This window comes from Argopecten irradians, chromosome 1, assembly GCF_041381155.1.
Source record: "Argopecten irradians isolate NY chromosome 1, Ai_NY, whole genome shotgun sequence".
Classification (NCBI taxonomy): domain Eukaryota; kingdom Metazoa; phylum Mollusca; class Bivalvia; order Pectinida; family Pectinidae; genus Argopecten; species Argopecten irradians.
This window is the reverse complement of record NC_091134.1, coordinates 31,844,876-31,859,954: the sequence shown is the minus strand read 5'-3', so window position 1 is coordinate 31,859,954 and position 15,079 is coordinate 31,844,876. Positions and strand designations below refer to the sequence as shown.

Below are 15,079 nucleotides of genomic sequence, written 5' to 3'. Positions count from 1 at the left end.
TGCCTGGTAGCATTATGTTTTATCATTTGCTGTATAATGTAGCAATATTATGATTATGAATAGTTCACGCGATCTCATTGTATATTGACAAATGAAAATCCAAATAAAAATCGGTCATCTTATTCAATACGAGATATAGCTATGTATTGAATTTTTGGGTCGGGCCCAATCTCGGCATGCAACAGCTGGTGATGTGAAATTAGCGCGCAGCCATGGTTTAGTGAGTTAACATTGAGTATTGAACGTTGCCTGTCCATCAGAACATCTCGAAAATGTGTTTGAATAATATACCACACACACCATAAGTATTCTAAATATCAAAAAAGAGTATTCGATTAATTATAAATATTTAATTCACCACTTTGTCGGATATTATTGTGTTTGTCAAGAACTTTTTGTCCTGCAATCGGCTTCGGTATCGAACACATCTGGCTCGGGACTGAAACACAAAAACGGCTCGACGAAGGCTGGTCAATTGTAAGACACTTACCGTTATAATCTATAAAGAAGGTACAAGTTAATGTACTATTGATTTGAATTTCAATCTAGGTATGCATTATATTAACATATATATTAAACTTCCTGCCATCGTTATCACAAGATAACCTTGATGGGTAACCTGGCAATTTTCCCTTGTGTGAAATAGGTGTTGATATCGAATGGGAAGGCTGTAGGCGTGGAATTTCTGAGGAATGGCCGGAGAGAAATAGCTGGAGCTACACAGGAAGTCATCCTCTCTGCCGGACCAGTGGCCACGCCCCAGATTCTAATTCTCTCCGGCGTTGGGCCCGAGGACATGCTTTCTGACCTAAAGGTATGCGATGGTTCAAATCTACATTAAAAACGATGTTCATGATGCTGTGTAAAACAGGGAACCTGTTACAAAAATAGCAATAGATCAAATCGTCTTATTACCTCTTCAATTTATCTTAAAGGTAAGCATAAACACTCACAAACGTTTCCGATAAAGCTAAATGGACACATTTATAAAGTACGTGTTCACTTCATGTTGACCAAGGCAAGAATATTCATGTATTTTGTTACAAATTGGGAATATCACTTTCACTTACATGTACCAACTGAGCAAGCTGATAAAAATTCTTATTATTGTTTATAAACCTCCTTTATGGCGATGGTGGGTAGTGATGACGATCAGAACTTCTATAAAAAAACTCATCTTATTATATGAATCTTTGATGTTAAATCACAATCATGATGATACTAAGCTTTACTCTCTTTTTCCAGTTTTATTGGATGCGAATCTAGGATTTGCCTGTGTTAGGGGCTTTTGCCAATAATTGGTTATGGACTTTTGTAGTCCCAGACACAGGCCTTGAGTTGAGCGTTCGCCCCTGTGAGGAAGGCTCTGAGTTCTGTCATCTGGCCGAGACACACCAAAGTCTATAAAAGTGGTAGTTTCTGCTCATGATTAGCGCTCAGCAAACCGGAACTGGGAGGACTGGTTCGCCCGTTGTCAGTATAATGTGACCGGGTGGGGTGTGTTGCTTGGTGTCTTCGGCGGCATGCTTCGGTGATATAGTACTATAAAAAGGGCAACAGTTCCACTATACAAGAGAAACAACATGAATATACCACGTCTCCCAAAACAAGCACCTCGCACAACATACACGCAACACACCGCATACGTGGGAGTCCATCCTTATATGACCATAGCTGTTTATAGGACGTAAATTAATCAAACAAACAAACAAACATATTCATTTATTGTTCTAAGCGTTACAATGGCTTCGTTGATTTTGTCAATCTTCTATATTAGTATAGTTTATTTATTCCTATAGGTGACGCCTCAATCGGTGCTTCCTGTCGGAGAAAATCTTTACGACGGCTTGATGGTTCCTTTTCGGGTATACATTAACGAAAGCTATACAATAACGCCAGCCCGATCTACGAGTGTGATCAGTCGAATGAAGTACAAAGTGTCCGGTGCTGGTATGCATATAATTTATAAACTATAGAGAATGTATAAGTTCATTTTATGTGAGGTCGATTGAAAATTTGATAATGTATTATGATTAAGAAAAAAAATCCGTCACAATTTATGATATTTTTGATAATATTGCCAGAGACATTCTTTTGCAATGATTTCAAGTGAAAGGTTTATCAGTTTCCATGACAAATGCAATGGCTCCATGGTGTTCCTTGGTTGTATGCACCATTATCAGTTATTTGCGAATAACCTTTTCCAGATGTACTGTTACTAACAGAAGTATTAAGTGGGTAATACCATGTTAATTCCATTTAACCTCTATGATATTGTGATATATTTTAATAAACAATTCCTCTCAAGTTCTTAATTTTCAATTTTGGCAGTTGTAATTATACATTGAAAACAGGCGAAGTGCAGAAGATTATTTTCTTATCAATTATGGATGTACCGTTTTAAGGTTATTTACCCATGCCCTCTGGAATATTTGGACATGTTCTTGCATCCACCGAAGAAGGAGGTGAACTACCCGATATAGCTATATCCGGAATGGCAACACTCCCGGAGGCCTGGGAAGGTTTAGATTGGAACCTAAAAGAAAGTGTAAGTATCAGAACAATGTGACTGATTTGAATTTAGTTTTCCATATTTTTGAGGAAATAACTAGATATTTTACATGGTTGTCCACTTTATATCAATGCTTTTGAACCATTGAGACTTTTCGATGGGATCTTGGATACTTTGCAGGGATTAATTTTGTGTGATTTTCTAGGAATCTGCTGTTGTCGTGAAAATTTAATTCTCTAAGTAATCAATAATAGGTTTCTCATATACACTGTGATGATAAAATATTTTATTTTAGAAAAAGACAGAAAGTCTTCCGAAGTAAACACATGCATTTGTGAGTTGTTTACATTTTTAACACAGCTCGATTGTTTTCGAATATAAGACGATGATTTACTTTTATAACTAGATCCTGAATGACTTGTCGGAGAACAAGGACAACTACCAGGAGGGAATAATGCTGATGGTACAATTACTGACTCCGGCAAGTATCGGGAGGATAACGCTTAAAAGTACCAACCCGTTCGAACATCCAACCATTGACCCTCATTATCTCGAGGACCCGGCAGACATGAAAGCTTTAGTAAAAGGTCAGTTTTAAGATTTTCAAACAATTTTGTTAAACATTTGTATTATATTGGTGCAGTCATTAACCAATAACATGCAATAAAATTGGTCTGGAAACCCATATGGGCCAGTTACCAGGTACTCGCCGCTTGTCGGTGATTTTACTCCGGTTACTCCGTTTTTCCTCCATCATAAAACCTAGCATGTCCTTACATGACCCCAGGACGTAAAACTAAGCAAACCAAACCGAAAGCAATAAAATCGAAAGAAATGGCGATGAGAATTTACAAAACAAAGTTACATCGGTTAATGCTTTTTTTTCGCAAAAACAAATAAAACTATTATATTTTTTGAAACGATTATCCTCCAGAGCGATATTTACATATTATATCTAGAATTCATGATTTTGTAATTATTTTTTGTTTTCTTACAGGAATGAAGCTTGCTTTCAAATTATCAAGAACTAAAGCGTTTAAGAGACTGGAGCCTAAGCTCCCCAAGAGAGTTTTAACTAAATGTGCTAAACATAAAAGTTACACAGACCAGTATTACGAGTGTCTCATTCGTTACCTGGCGATATCCTCAGAAACCGTTGGGGGCACGTGTAAAATGGGGGATATTTCGGATAACTCTACGGTGGTAGACCCACAATTGAGGTAAGAACAAAAACGTCTGACATGTCTGATGTCTCAACTCTGAGTGCTAAAAAAATTGTTCATTTTATGGTCATGTGTACTAGATATAGTGACATAAGTGGAATTTAGCATTAGCTGTGGCGAAGAACAGTCTGAAAGGACTATGTATGGTTTGGGTCGTTTTTGGCCCCCAAATCCATCAAATTTTAAAAACTGTTATTTGTTGATTAATTTGTTGTATTTTTACATATTAAGTAAATTCCTGATTAAATTGTAATTCTAATTTTGCAGCTGTTATTACCTTGGTAACCATTCAAAATATGCATTAATTATGAAAATGTTGAAATTTTGACAATTTTGGTCATTTTTTGCCAAGTTTTTGTCTATGAAATATAGAGCGCATCCTTGAACAAACCTTATATTTACTGAGAATATGTATGCACTTCCAATACATCTTTAGAAGAAATATGAAGTTTGTTCAAGGATGCGCTCTATTTTTTCTTAAACAAAACCAAAATTTTCGACATTTCATAATTTATGCATATTTCGAGTGATTACCATGGGAACTGAGGCTGCAAAATTAGAAAACTATAGTCACAATTAAATTGGGAATGTACTAAATGTGTCAAACAATTTAAATACTAAATAACAGTTTTGAAAATTGGACGGATTTTTGAAACCAAAAAGGGCCCAAACCATACTTGGTCCTTTAGCTCACTTGTAAAGATAAAGATGTAGAAATATTGTAAATCAATCTGCTGTTATGTTCATTTTGTTAACATCCACTGTTAATCGGTGGTCATTTGCCTGATTTTTCAAATCTTAATAAATCAGTATATCATGTAAAGACAACGCATGCCACATTCTTATATTTTTATCTTCCTGACGTTTTCACTCTGAACGTGAGAACTAAGTACAAAATTCGAGCACTTTATTTTCAGGGTAAAAGGCGTTAACCAACTACGAGTCGTCGATGCCTCCATACTTCCGACACCTCTCTCAGGGGCAACGTATGCACCTGTTGTCATGGTAGCAGAAAAAGCAGCGGATATCATCAAAAAGACATATCAGAAACGGCATAAGCGCCGGCCTAGCTGATATAAAACCGGAAGTTAGCTGGTCTGATGGAGTCTTATAAATAAATTATATGTAATGTGTATACGTCATCTGAATGTGTGTATGGAGCGGTTATCACCATGGATACAAAAAACGCCATATGATGTAAACGTACTTTTCATTGGTTGACCATTGAGCGATCTATTAGATATGCTATTTTTGTTCAAAATGTTTGTGCTGTTTAAGGTATCCAATGTACTTTTTAAGAATGACTTGGATTTTCTGCTATGCTCGGTTCCAATACTGCTCTCCTGCTATTTAAGATTTTCGATAATTACTACTGAACTTATATCTTTAACATTAAAAATACATGTATGACAGTCATGATTGTCAACTGTGAAAAGTATTATTATGTTTATATTGTACGTCAGTATGTTTAAAGTCATGTTACTGAATGTGAATACATGTAGTGATAAAAGTGTTACCGTCCCTGTATGTCATAAAAAGTGCTATGTTGTCCTTTGGCAATATTGATGTGATCTTTTTATTTATCTGTAGCTGATGATGTAAATACTCATTTTCTTCATTCAATTGTTTTATCGATGAACGTCTGTTACGTGCTTGTTATCAAACCAGATTGACTAAAAACGTCTTTGTATTTTCTTATAAGGAGATATGACTTTTAGACGTTATTGTAATGAATCATTATATAACTTATTTAATGAAATGTCCACTATGCTGCATATTTAATGGACATTCAACGGTAGAGGACACAGAAAATCATCTGCTTCAGTATATTTAAGATATATTTTAGAGAAACAAGTTCAAAAACAGCAACTGATAGAACTTTATGTGGAGATACTCTATGTATTTGTATGAAATATTGCTCACGTGTGAGTATGAATGTGGCATTATGATTTCATTTAGTGACGTAGAAAAATGATGATTTATCACGTGTAACTTCATATATATTCCGTCTTTGAATATTACAGAGTTACCTCCCTTGCGGGTAGGAATCAGTTGTGATGTCATCATTTTGTGATAGAAAATAACGTCGTTTTCTCTGAAAATCATGACGCATATTACATAATAAGCTCCCTTGTGCGTAAGTATTCATTGTAAAATTATTATTTTATGGGCGCAATTCACGTCTTTTTCTCCGAAAAGTATGACGTTATGCCCGCGAACACATGACGTCATAATCAATATCTTTCCACAAGAGCAGATAACTCTGTAATATACAAATACAGAATAAGGAAAAACATACCAGACAAACTGATTATATTCGTGTATATTGCAGTTTTATTAATGTCCAACCATTTTATTAAGCAAACGCATATCAAACCTTATACTTAATTTAAAATGACCCCCCCCCCACCACAATACTCCAATTTTCATACACATTCATGCGTGGAATGAATATTCTATGTAAGGTTTCCCTTTAAACACGTGTATCATTATAAAGGTACGTGTATTACGATCATTATATCCCCAAATTAAGGAAACCCATTGTTGAATCCGTCATGAAGACCGTCTTTACATAAATCATTTTTATTAGGGTTCTTCAAAACATTCATATTGACACATAATAATATTGGAATGGTGCGAAGATAGGTGGCGGTACACAGATAATGACATAGTATGTAATCTGCTTGAGCATTATGTTGTTTTTGTTTAAAACTAATTTACCATGAGGTATGATTCCGAATAGTACATAATATATATCTATAGGCTTGATATCAGGACAATATTGCCACATGCAAATTAATTTTTAATTTTGGGTTGGCGGCACACGCGGACAATCACCAGGTGCCAACTGGGAATCGGTGTATTTTTCTCATGGAACCAGGATTTTCCTCCACCCCCTAAAATATGATGCGCTCTCACAGGGCCATTTACGTAATATGTTAAAAATGATCTATCTTGTTTTATGAAATATTATTGTATTTTATAACGATCATCACTGTTCGAAGGCCTTTTAATGGCACCATTTGTCAATCGGTCTTTTATATGAAATAAGTTTGAATAAGCATGCATCTATGGCATTATAATGATTCAGAGTTACGCTTGCATCTCTATAGAAATAGCGTAGCACCTGGTCTTCTGTCTTCATGGTAAAAAAATAACCAAATGTTCTCTGGCCTTTTGAAGATAAGTAATGTATTTCAGTTTCTGGATAATGCTTGTATTCAGTGAGTTAAAACTAGTGAAAACTGTTAGTGATTGTAATATGTTTGTTTCGTGGTTACGATATTTGAAAGTTGGCGAATAAAATCCATAGTTTGAAGGTAAAACTTATAGTCGAGATGATGCATATGCATTCGAATGTACAATTTAAGCCAAACAATGTAAGGAAAAAATTCAAAAAAAGAAAGAAAAAGAAGACAAAATAATAATAATAATAATAATAATAAAAACACCAACAAAATAAAAACAAACAAACATAAACAAAACAAAAAAATCTCCGACTCATAACAATAAATGTCGTCAGAGATAATATTTTTATATGAAAATTGTGAAAATGTTTATCGGTAACTAAAATAGCTCTTTAAAGCTTTTTTTGACCTGTGAAAATCGTCAATTTAATCCCCCGTAAAAAGGGAAACGTTTTCAGTATGGTAACCACGACAGTATAGACCCAACGAATGATTTACGCTATACATTAGAGGCCCTAAATACTAGCCTTGTATGGACAGTTTCAATTTGTGTAACGTTACAGTTAGAATAAATTGTTTGAAACCATTATTATTGTTAGATTTGTTTATAAATCACATATGTGTGCCTCTAATATATCTGATTTGTCTCAATATTTTACTTGAACTTAAACATATTTGAATAGCTACGTAATGTGTATTGGTCCTTATCATCATTCGTTGACCATGCTTCAAGCATTGTCATCCAATCATGATGTGCTGTAAAAGCAACATATAAATATACAAACTAGCATCAACATCTCTATATTATCTCTCTTTTATCCTGAATCAAATATTGGCTTTGTCCGAATATATTTATCACATATATATATATATATATATGATTTTTTTTCTTTCTCCGTGTCCGCAGATTCGACTGACAAATCCTTGCGGTGAAACTGTGTGAAAGACGAGAATACTGTAATCAAATTTCCTTTCGCGGCTACAAAATTTCTCGATTTTGTTTCAAATCAAAATTGTCGAGATTATGTTTTGCGGATCAAAACATATCTTTCAATACTATTAAAGCAAATAATAATTTGCAGAATTTTGCGAATATACTTCGATCGCGAAAACTGCAACAGCAAGTCGCACGCGACAAAAAGTAGGTTTACACTATTTAAAACAATTTTGGCATCTTTAAATGTTGGCATCTGTTGTTTATAGGAATGCTAAATGATGAAAAGTATTTGGTCAGTGACTTTAATTAAAAACTGCATTTTTGACAAAGGAAAAAAAACCCGCCTGACACTTTCTCAAATCTCGTCAAACTTCAGTTCATATTTTCATACGATAGCCATGAATACTCAATTCAGGCTATAGTTAGTAACGGGAATAAGAATTGAGACGACTGTAACAATTGGCTTATCTCTTAAAGTTAATGGATAATGGTGACTTTATGTCATATATGGCCCAGAAGTAAATAGAAAGTAAATTTAACCTAAATTATTATGACTTTGTTTCATATCTATTTACTTTAGAGAAGAAAGAAGAAAACAATACTTCTGAATATATCACTTTATTTTCAGTAAACAGTATTCAAGTTTATAACTAAATACAAAACTGAAATAAAAGGATAAATCTAAAGATAAATGTATGTACACACGTAATGAGTGTTAAGAATACAATATATACATTGAGTAACGACGAAAGGTCAATATTATTTCTGAAAAAAAAATGTTAGAACAAATAATATTTTCATTTTTTCAGCGTAGAATTCCATTTCGACTTTCCATTTGGGTTATCGTCAATAGTAATCTTAGACCAATGTTGTTATCATTGATGAGTTAAATGTATTTCAGATCGATTAATGACCTACACTACATTAAGTCATGTATCATTAGAAACCAAACAGTTGTCCGCCATCATAGTCGTCCCTCGGGGGACATAACTCTATCGTAATATTTAATTCAGATCAAATAATGGATTTATCCAGTATGAGGATAATAAAATATTAACACTAATCACCTATATGAGATTAGATAGCGATGTATCAATCAATTTCATACATAACGGATAATACAAAAATTGGTTTGAAGTTGAAAAGGTCATATTCAGTGATTGCTATTGCGGGGGATTAATTGTCGTTTTATATGCGGTTAATTTTCACGAACAAACATACCCATGAATAAAATGGAAAGATGACGTTGAAGCTTATATATCAACTAATGCGCGAACATTCCCTCTGGCATTTTAGAATTAAACTAGAGATCGCGAAATTATACAATTACACAGTACTAATTGTCGATGATGACATGATGTGGATATCAAGATCTATTTCATCAACATTCCTAAACTTAAAGTAGTTTCTTTGCTTAGAGTTATCCGTCGGAAAACATTGCGGAAGTTGAAAATAGTACCTTAAGAGTTGCCTTAACAACTGTTATATTATATATGGAAAATGTTAAGTTAAGGAATGCCTTAACATGAAGGAACGTTGATAAGACTTGGGCCAGATTGACTTACAAAGGAATAAACATCAAGTAAATTAATGTGACAATTTTAAAGGATATTTGATAATATGATAATTTGAGTATTACAATAGTAAAATAAATTGTAACTTTGTAAAAGTCACAAAGAGAATGTTTCCTTTTATTTACAAAGTCACACATTTCTCTTCCGACATTTCATTGAACAACGGTGTGTTCATACCGTTATGGTAGTTTTTCAATTTAGAATAAAAATGTAGTATTTCCCAATTGGTATCGTCATCAAAACCAAATAACTTATTTTTAACTTATATTGCTACGTTTACGTATGATGTCATTATTCCCGATCTTGGAAACAAATTATGGTTTTTCAGACTTGACATGTTAGAGTTTTGTAGTTTCTGGATTTGCTGTTGCATTGATATGCTGGAAATCCATACCGGGACATATCGGATGTATCTAATACGGAGGAAGCTGTGGTTTTACAAACACACGACAAGCAGACCCCTGTTCCTGGTGTTTGGAAAATAAAACCTTCGGGCAGTGCCACGTTTTAACATTTTTGTCTGGGCTTTCTTCAAGGGGTGTGATGCGTGCTGATTCGCTCTTTATATGATCATCATCTGGTGACCCATTCGCGTATTCATAGGCAGTGAGAAATGTACTGACAAAGACCGGTATGATAAGAGAAAATAGGACAACACCTGACAGAGCACAGATACAGCCAATCAGCTTTCCTAACACTGTCTTTGGCACCATATCCCCGTATCCTACGGTCGTCATGGTAACAATACTCCACCACCAGGCCGCGGGAATGCTGGGAAAATCGGACTTGTTTTCAACAAAGTAGATAAAGTTGGAGAAAATGCACATTGTTACCAATACGTACATAACGAGGACGCCTATGTCCTTCATTCCAGTGACAAGAGAGTAACGTAGGACCTTAAAGGCTCTGATATTTTCTATTGTCCGTAAAAGACGAAACACGCGGAACATTTGTAAATAAAGGAGTAGGTCGTACACAACAATCGAATCTTCTAAGAGATGTCTCCAATTTTCTAAAAGAATTCTCCCAAAACTGCCAAAAAGCAGAACGAGATCTAACCAGTTCAAAAGTCTGCTGAAGAACTCCTTTTTGTTTGGACAGGTCAGGATCCTTATGACGAATTCGAGTGTAAAGAACACCGTGATGATGTCTTCTATGGAATGGTATACTATGAATTCTTGACCAGCTACGTTTGTTTGTCGTAATGTTGATGTGAATGAGGACAGTTTGTTCTTTGTAATCTGATACATAGTCATTATGTTCGTCCCGAAACTTTTGGTACGGGGATCTGTTAAGTTCCCTATTTTTATCTTTTTGTTATTTGCCACATTTTGAACAACACCTGTACTACCATTTGAGGCTGCTATTGGGAATTGATTTGCCCCTTTGCTGGTGTTGTCAGAGGTTCCATTATTCTGATAGTCCTGGTCGGAAATCGGGGCATCTACACGTATGGCTTTTGGTGGTCTCGCCATTGGCATTTTCACAATCGCCCGACAACACTTCGGGATGTATAGTTGTACCTCTGTATTTTGGACTTTATTCTCGATTGCTTTTCTAGATGGGGACAGACTGCTTGTAAATAAACTGCATGATACGCAATTTACCTTGATAGACATTGGTGTATAAGTCACTACCTGGGGTGTCGGTGTTGTCCTGGTCATGCAGTCACTTTTTTTCGGACATGGTAAGCGGTAGTTGTTCGATCCCGATGTCGAAGGCGAACCAGAGCTTGAAGTTGAAGTCTCGGTTGTGGTTCTAATGGGTGATGTGGTATTCAATGGGTTGTTATCCTGTGCTTGGTTCATACTGGTCAGGGCCAAGACAGCTATCAGTAACAGGACCATGCAGGTCGACACATAGAAATACACCTACAAATATTGTTCATCAGGTGAGACTGGAATCACACACATGTTTAGATGTCAATGATAAAGTTATCTTAGTTATCTTTCATGTTTAAAAATAAATAATTAAATAAATTCAATCAATTAATCAATAATTAATTAAAAAGGATTTTTGATGTTTAAAGTTATATTAGGACACAATTTCTGAAACACTATATAAAAGTTTATATATTTAAAATATTTTTAGTTGGATATATGTAATAAGTGTTTCCTTTCCTTTTTCAAACACTTTAAAAACATAAATAGAAATACAAATTGTTAAGGACATTTCAAAATCCATACCTTCTATATTGAATATCAAACTGGTCTAATTTAGTTTAAATTGGTGTATATTTGCATTTTTATTGCACGTTTCACTTTTGAAAAATGAAACAGTGTAAGCATATTTTAAATTAAATGACAGATAAAGAAAATATTTCTAAGAGAGACATAACTGATATTTCACTTTGTGATAGATCTACACAGGCTTAAACTGGGAAAACAAAATACGTTTATACGTCCATAACAACTATCCTATTTTCTCTTTTAAAGCTTCCTAATGATGATAATAATCTTATTTTTATTTTTGTTGTTTGTGCAATTAGTACCTCATTCCATATAGGGCATATTGACATGGATTTTTTTTTTCGGGATGTAGAACAATACATTTACTGCATATTATGCTTTGTGGATAACATAATTAGTCTCACTGAATTGTCCCTTTGTTTATTTTAAATACTTTAATTTTGAAGAAAAATAGGGATATAAAACTTTTCAATGATGGCAATAATGTTAAGTAAGTATTTTTAACTGAGAAAAACACTGATTCGTCTACTCCTGTTTTAATAGATATAAATTACAATTCATCGGTGGTGTAGCATCTTTAATTACATGCAGTTCTGTTTGTTCATAAACTAAAAAATACTTGCAATACAATACAATGATAATATTAGATATCGTTATATTATATTTAAGCATTGATGTGATTTGTTTTTTAATTCTATCGGGGTATGAAAGAAAATTTTGCAAACTTTGTGAACCCGAGTGGATTCTCGCAATTATTTGCGAACAGAATTTCAGGTTTCTGCGCCATTTTCGGATTTTTGTTCAAAGTTGTATGTAAAAATGAATCGGCCAATCAGAAAGCCAGATTTTGGCTGATAATAAAGAAAAATTGATTAATACATTATAATATGATAATTTGTAATATTTTTAAAGCCACAACTCAGATAACAAACCTTTGAATATTTTGATTTTCGATCACAGTCAACAATGCCCCAAATGCATTCCTTCATACCAAGAATTCGTCCAGTTTTTCTGTTTTCTGATTTCGCTTGCATTTTTTCGAACCCTTCCAGCTTTTTCTGGTCGTTCAAATAAGAACAGAGTTTGTGATAACAACATGATTCCAGCAATCCGTGCTTCAGCCCCCAGAACTGAAGTTCTGTCAGGAACTCACCCCTACATACACTTTGTGGGATGTGTAGCTTTCCCGTATAGCAGTATTGAATAAGGGCCATGGTCGAGTCCTTTGGTCTCCTTATGACGTATTTTGTGTTTTTCTCTGACGTCGCGTCAAGAAACATCTCAATCTTTGATCCGAATGTTTTGAAAACAGTTTCCATGGAAACTACGAATTGATCAGTTCCTACCTGAAGAATGCACTCTTTACATTCCATGATGTTTATTTTTTCAATGTCTCTGTACTGTTAATGAAAACAAATTCAGAAAATTCTATGCGAAGAGATTCTGCTGTTTCCAATTTGAATTCTTCTGATATAACATAATCGACCTTACTATCTCGATGTTTCGCTCCTCATCTGTACCTATAGATACATGTTTCAGTCTATATACACATGCCCGCAAGGAATAGTGAGCAGACAGGGACCGTGCTTACTGCAACATTTAAATTACTCGTATAGAACCCATTAATGACATAGATATACAACTGATTAAAATCATGCATATTTAAAATAGATTTATATAAGGTTGATACACTTATTTTGGTTACTGGTGAATGTACTCAATCCATGGTTTCAGAAAGAAAAAAAAAAGAAAAAAAAGATATCCATTAGTAAACCTCGATACTAAAAATTCTAAATAACTTGAACGGTTGTCTTTTATTACATTTTACATTGAAATTTCCATTTTTAAAAGTGTATAATTTTTCATTCAACTCAACATATTTTTAAATTGTTCTTACTATTGATGATACTAAATAACATTTCCTGTCTTCAAGTAAAATGCTTACTAAGTATACGGACACCTGTATGAATTTGGGCACATTTTGGACATCACGATTCAGTGAAGATTTTCTATTGAAAACTTCGTTCCCATGTCCGAAGTCCGTTGATCCATTTGCGCATCCATAGGTGGTCGGGAAAATACTGACAAAGACCGGTATAATAAGAAAAATTGGACAACGCCTGACAGAGTACAGATACAGCCAATCAGCTGTACGAACACTGTCTTCGGCACAATATCACCGTATCATACGGTCGTCATGGTTACAATACTCCATCACCACGCCGAGGGAATGCTGGGAAAATGGGACTTGTTTTTAACAAAATAGACAAAGTTGGAGAAAATGCACATGGTTACCACTACTAGAAAGTAGATGTTTTTCATTCCAGTAACGAGAGAGCAACGCAGGATCTTAAATGCTCTGTTATTTTCTATCGCCTGTAAGAGACGAAACACACGGAACATTTGTAAATAAAGGAGTAGGTCGTAAACAAATTGTACAGCCTGAATCAGTTCAATCCGTAACTCCAATAATAACTCTTCAAGCATTACCGGAAGTGTGGTCAGGAGAAGATAACTCCTGTATTACATCAGTGTATTACACTAAGGTCCCGCGTTACCAATATAAAGGAGAGTAGCCCAACACGTTTGCATGCCTACTGATAATTTCATTTATTATATGACTGTGTGTTTTGCTCGCTTCTGATTGGCTGAAACTACACTTCCTCGCCACGATACTAAACAATTATCGACCTATTTTCAGGTGGATACGGTGAGTTATCAACCCGAGTAAGTGATATATCCCGAGGCCAGAGACCGAGGGTTATATCATTTTCGAGGGTTGATAACTCACCGTATCCACCTGAAAATAGGTCGATAACTGTTTTATTATATGACACTTACATGATATTAACCCGACTCTTCAAAAAGACTTTTAAAACTACACAAAAAACAAAACTATTTGAAAACTTTCTGTTTACAAAAGCAATTACATGTAGTATATGGTAAATATCCAAATGTTTCTTGCTAACGGTTTAGACTGGTAGAACTGGAATATTGTATCAACTGCAGCCCGTCAGGCTTTCTTGAACGTTTTCCATAAATTGAAGTTTGCAGTTTTCACCGTTGATCGCAGTAAACTTGCTGCCTTCCGCCATATATGTTGCCGACTATAAAATTGACGTCACAATTGATTATCCCGACGTCATTGAATAAGGGAGTTTTCCTCGATCTATTTTTGACACAGGTTACTGGACTCGCGAGAGGTATCTGGACTGAGTCCAATCTGATTAAAATCAGCTGTTTGATACTCCGCTTATTACGTGCTCCGGAGCACGTAGTAAGCGGAGTATCAAACAGCTGATTTTAATCAGATTGGACTCAGTCCAGTAACCTCGCGTGCTTTTTGCCGCCGATTTCGGGGTTGATATCGCAGTTGATGAATACTTCTGAGAAACGTATTGGCCAATCAAAATACAGCAAAAGCACCAGTCATATAACAAAACACGATTTCCACCA

General features: G+C 34.8%; 2 protein-coding genes across 4 annotated transcripts in view; one reads left to right on the top strand and one right to left on the bottom strand.

Moving 5' to 3' along the window:
- The window catches only part of LOC138324275 (glucose dehydrogenase [FAD, quinone]-like), a 32,615-nt gene extending 25,105 nt beyond the window's left edge, over positions 1 to 7,510 (top strand). For all 3 annotated transcript variants that reach the window (XM_069269364.1, XM_069269372.1, XM_069269358.1), the window contains exons 7-12: positions 647 to 814; positions 1,800 to 1,950; positions 2,406 to 2,548; positions 2,919 to 3,099; positions 3,510 to 3,732; positions 4,653 to 7,510. In XM_069269364.1, the coding sequence (XP_069125465.1) occupies positions 647 to 814; positions 1,800 to 1,950; positions 2,406 to 2,548; positions 2,919 to 3,099; positions 3,510 to 3,732; positions 4,653 to 4,809 (1,023 nt within the window). In that variant the 3' untranslated portion in view covers positions 4,810 to 7,510. The remainder of the gene's footprint in view (positions 1 to 646; positions 815 to 1,799; positions 1,951 to 2,405; positions 2,549 to 2,918; positions 3,100 to 3,509; positions 3,733 to 4,652) is intronic.
- An 845-nt stretch (positions 7,511 to 8,355) lies between these two features.
- Positions 8,356 to 14,101, bottom strand: LOC138324265 (uncharacterized). The gene is made up of 2 exons (XM_069269347.1): positions 12,556 to 14,101; positions 8,356 to 11,305 (listed from the first exon to the last, which is right to left on the bottom strand). Exons 1-2 carry the CDS (start codon positions 12,994 to 12,996, stop codon positions 9,848 to 9,850), a joined length of 1,899 nt encoding a protein of 632 aa, XP_069125448.1. The 5' UTR covers positions 12,997 to 14,101; the 3' UTR covers positions 8,356 to 9,847.
- Positions 14,102 to 15,079: the final 978 nt, after the last annotated feature.

Bases quoted from the DNA above. Each gene is read 5' to 3' on its own strand.
- LOC138324265 (XM_069269347.1), bottom strand. From the start codon at position 12,996: ATGGAATGTAAAGAGTGCATTCTTCAGGTAGGAACTGATCAATTCGTA. The intron at 11,306-12,555 runs GTTTGTTATCTG...CAATATTTGTAG, and splicing joins GAAAATCAAAATATTCAAAG to GTGTATTTCTATGTGTCGAC.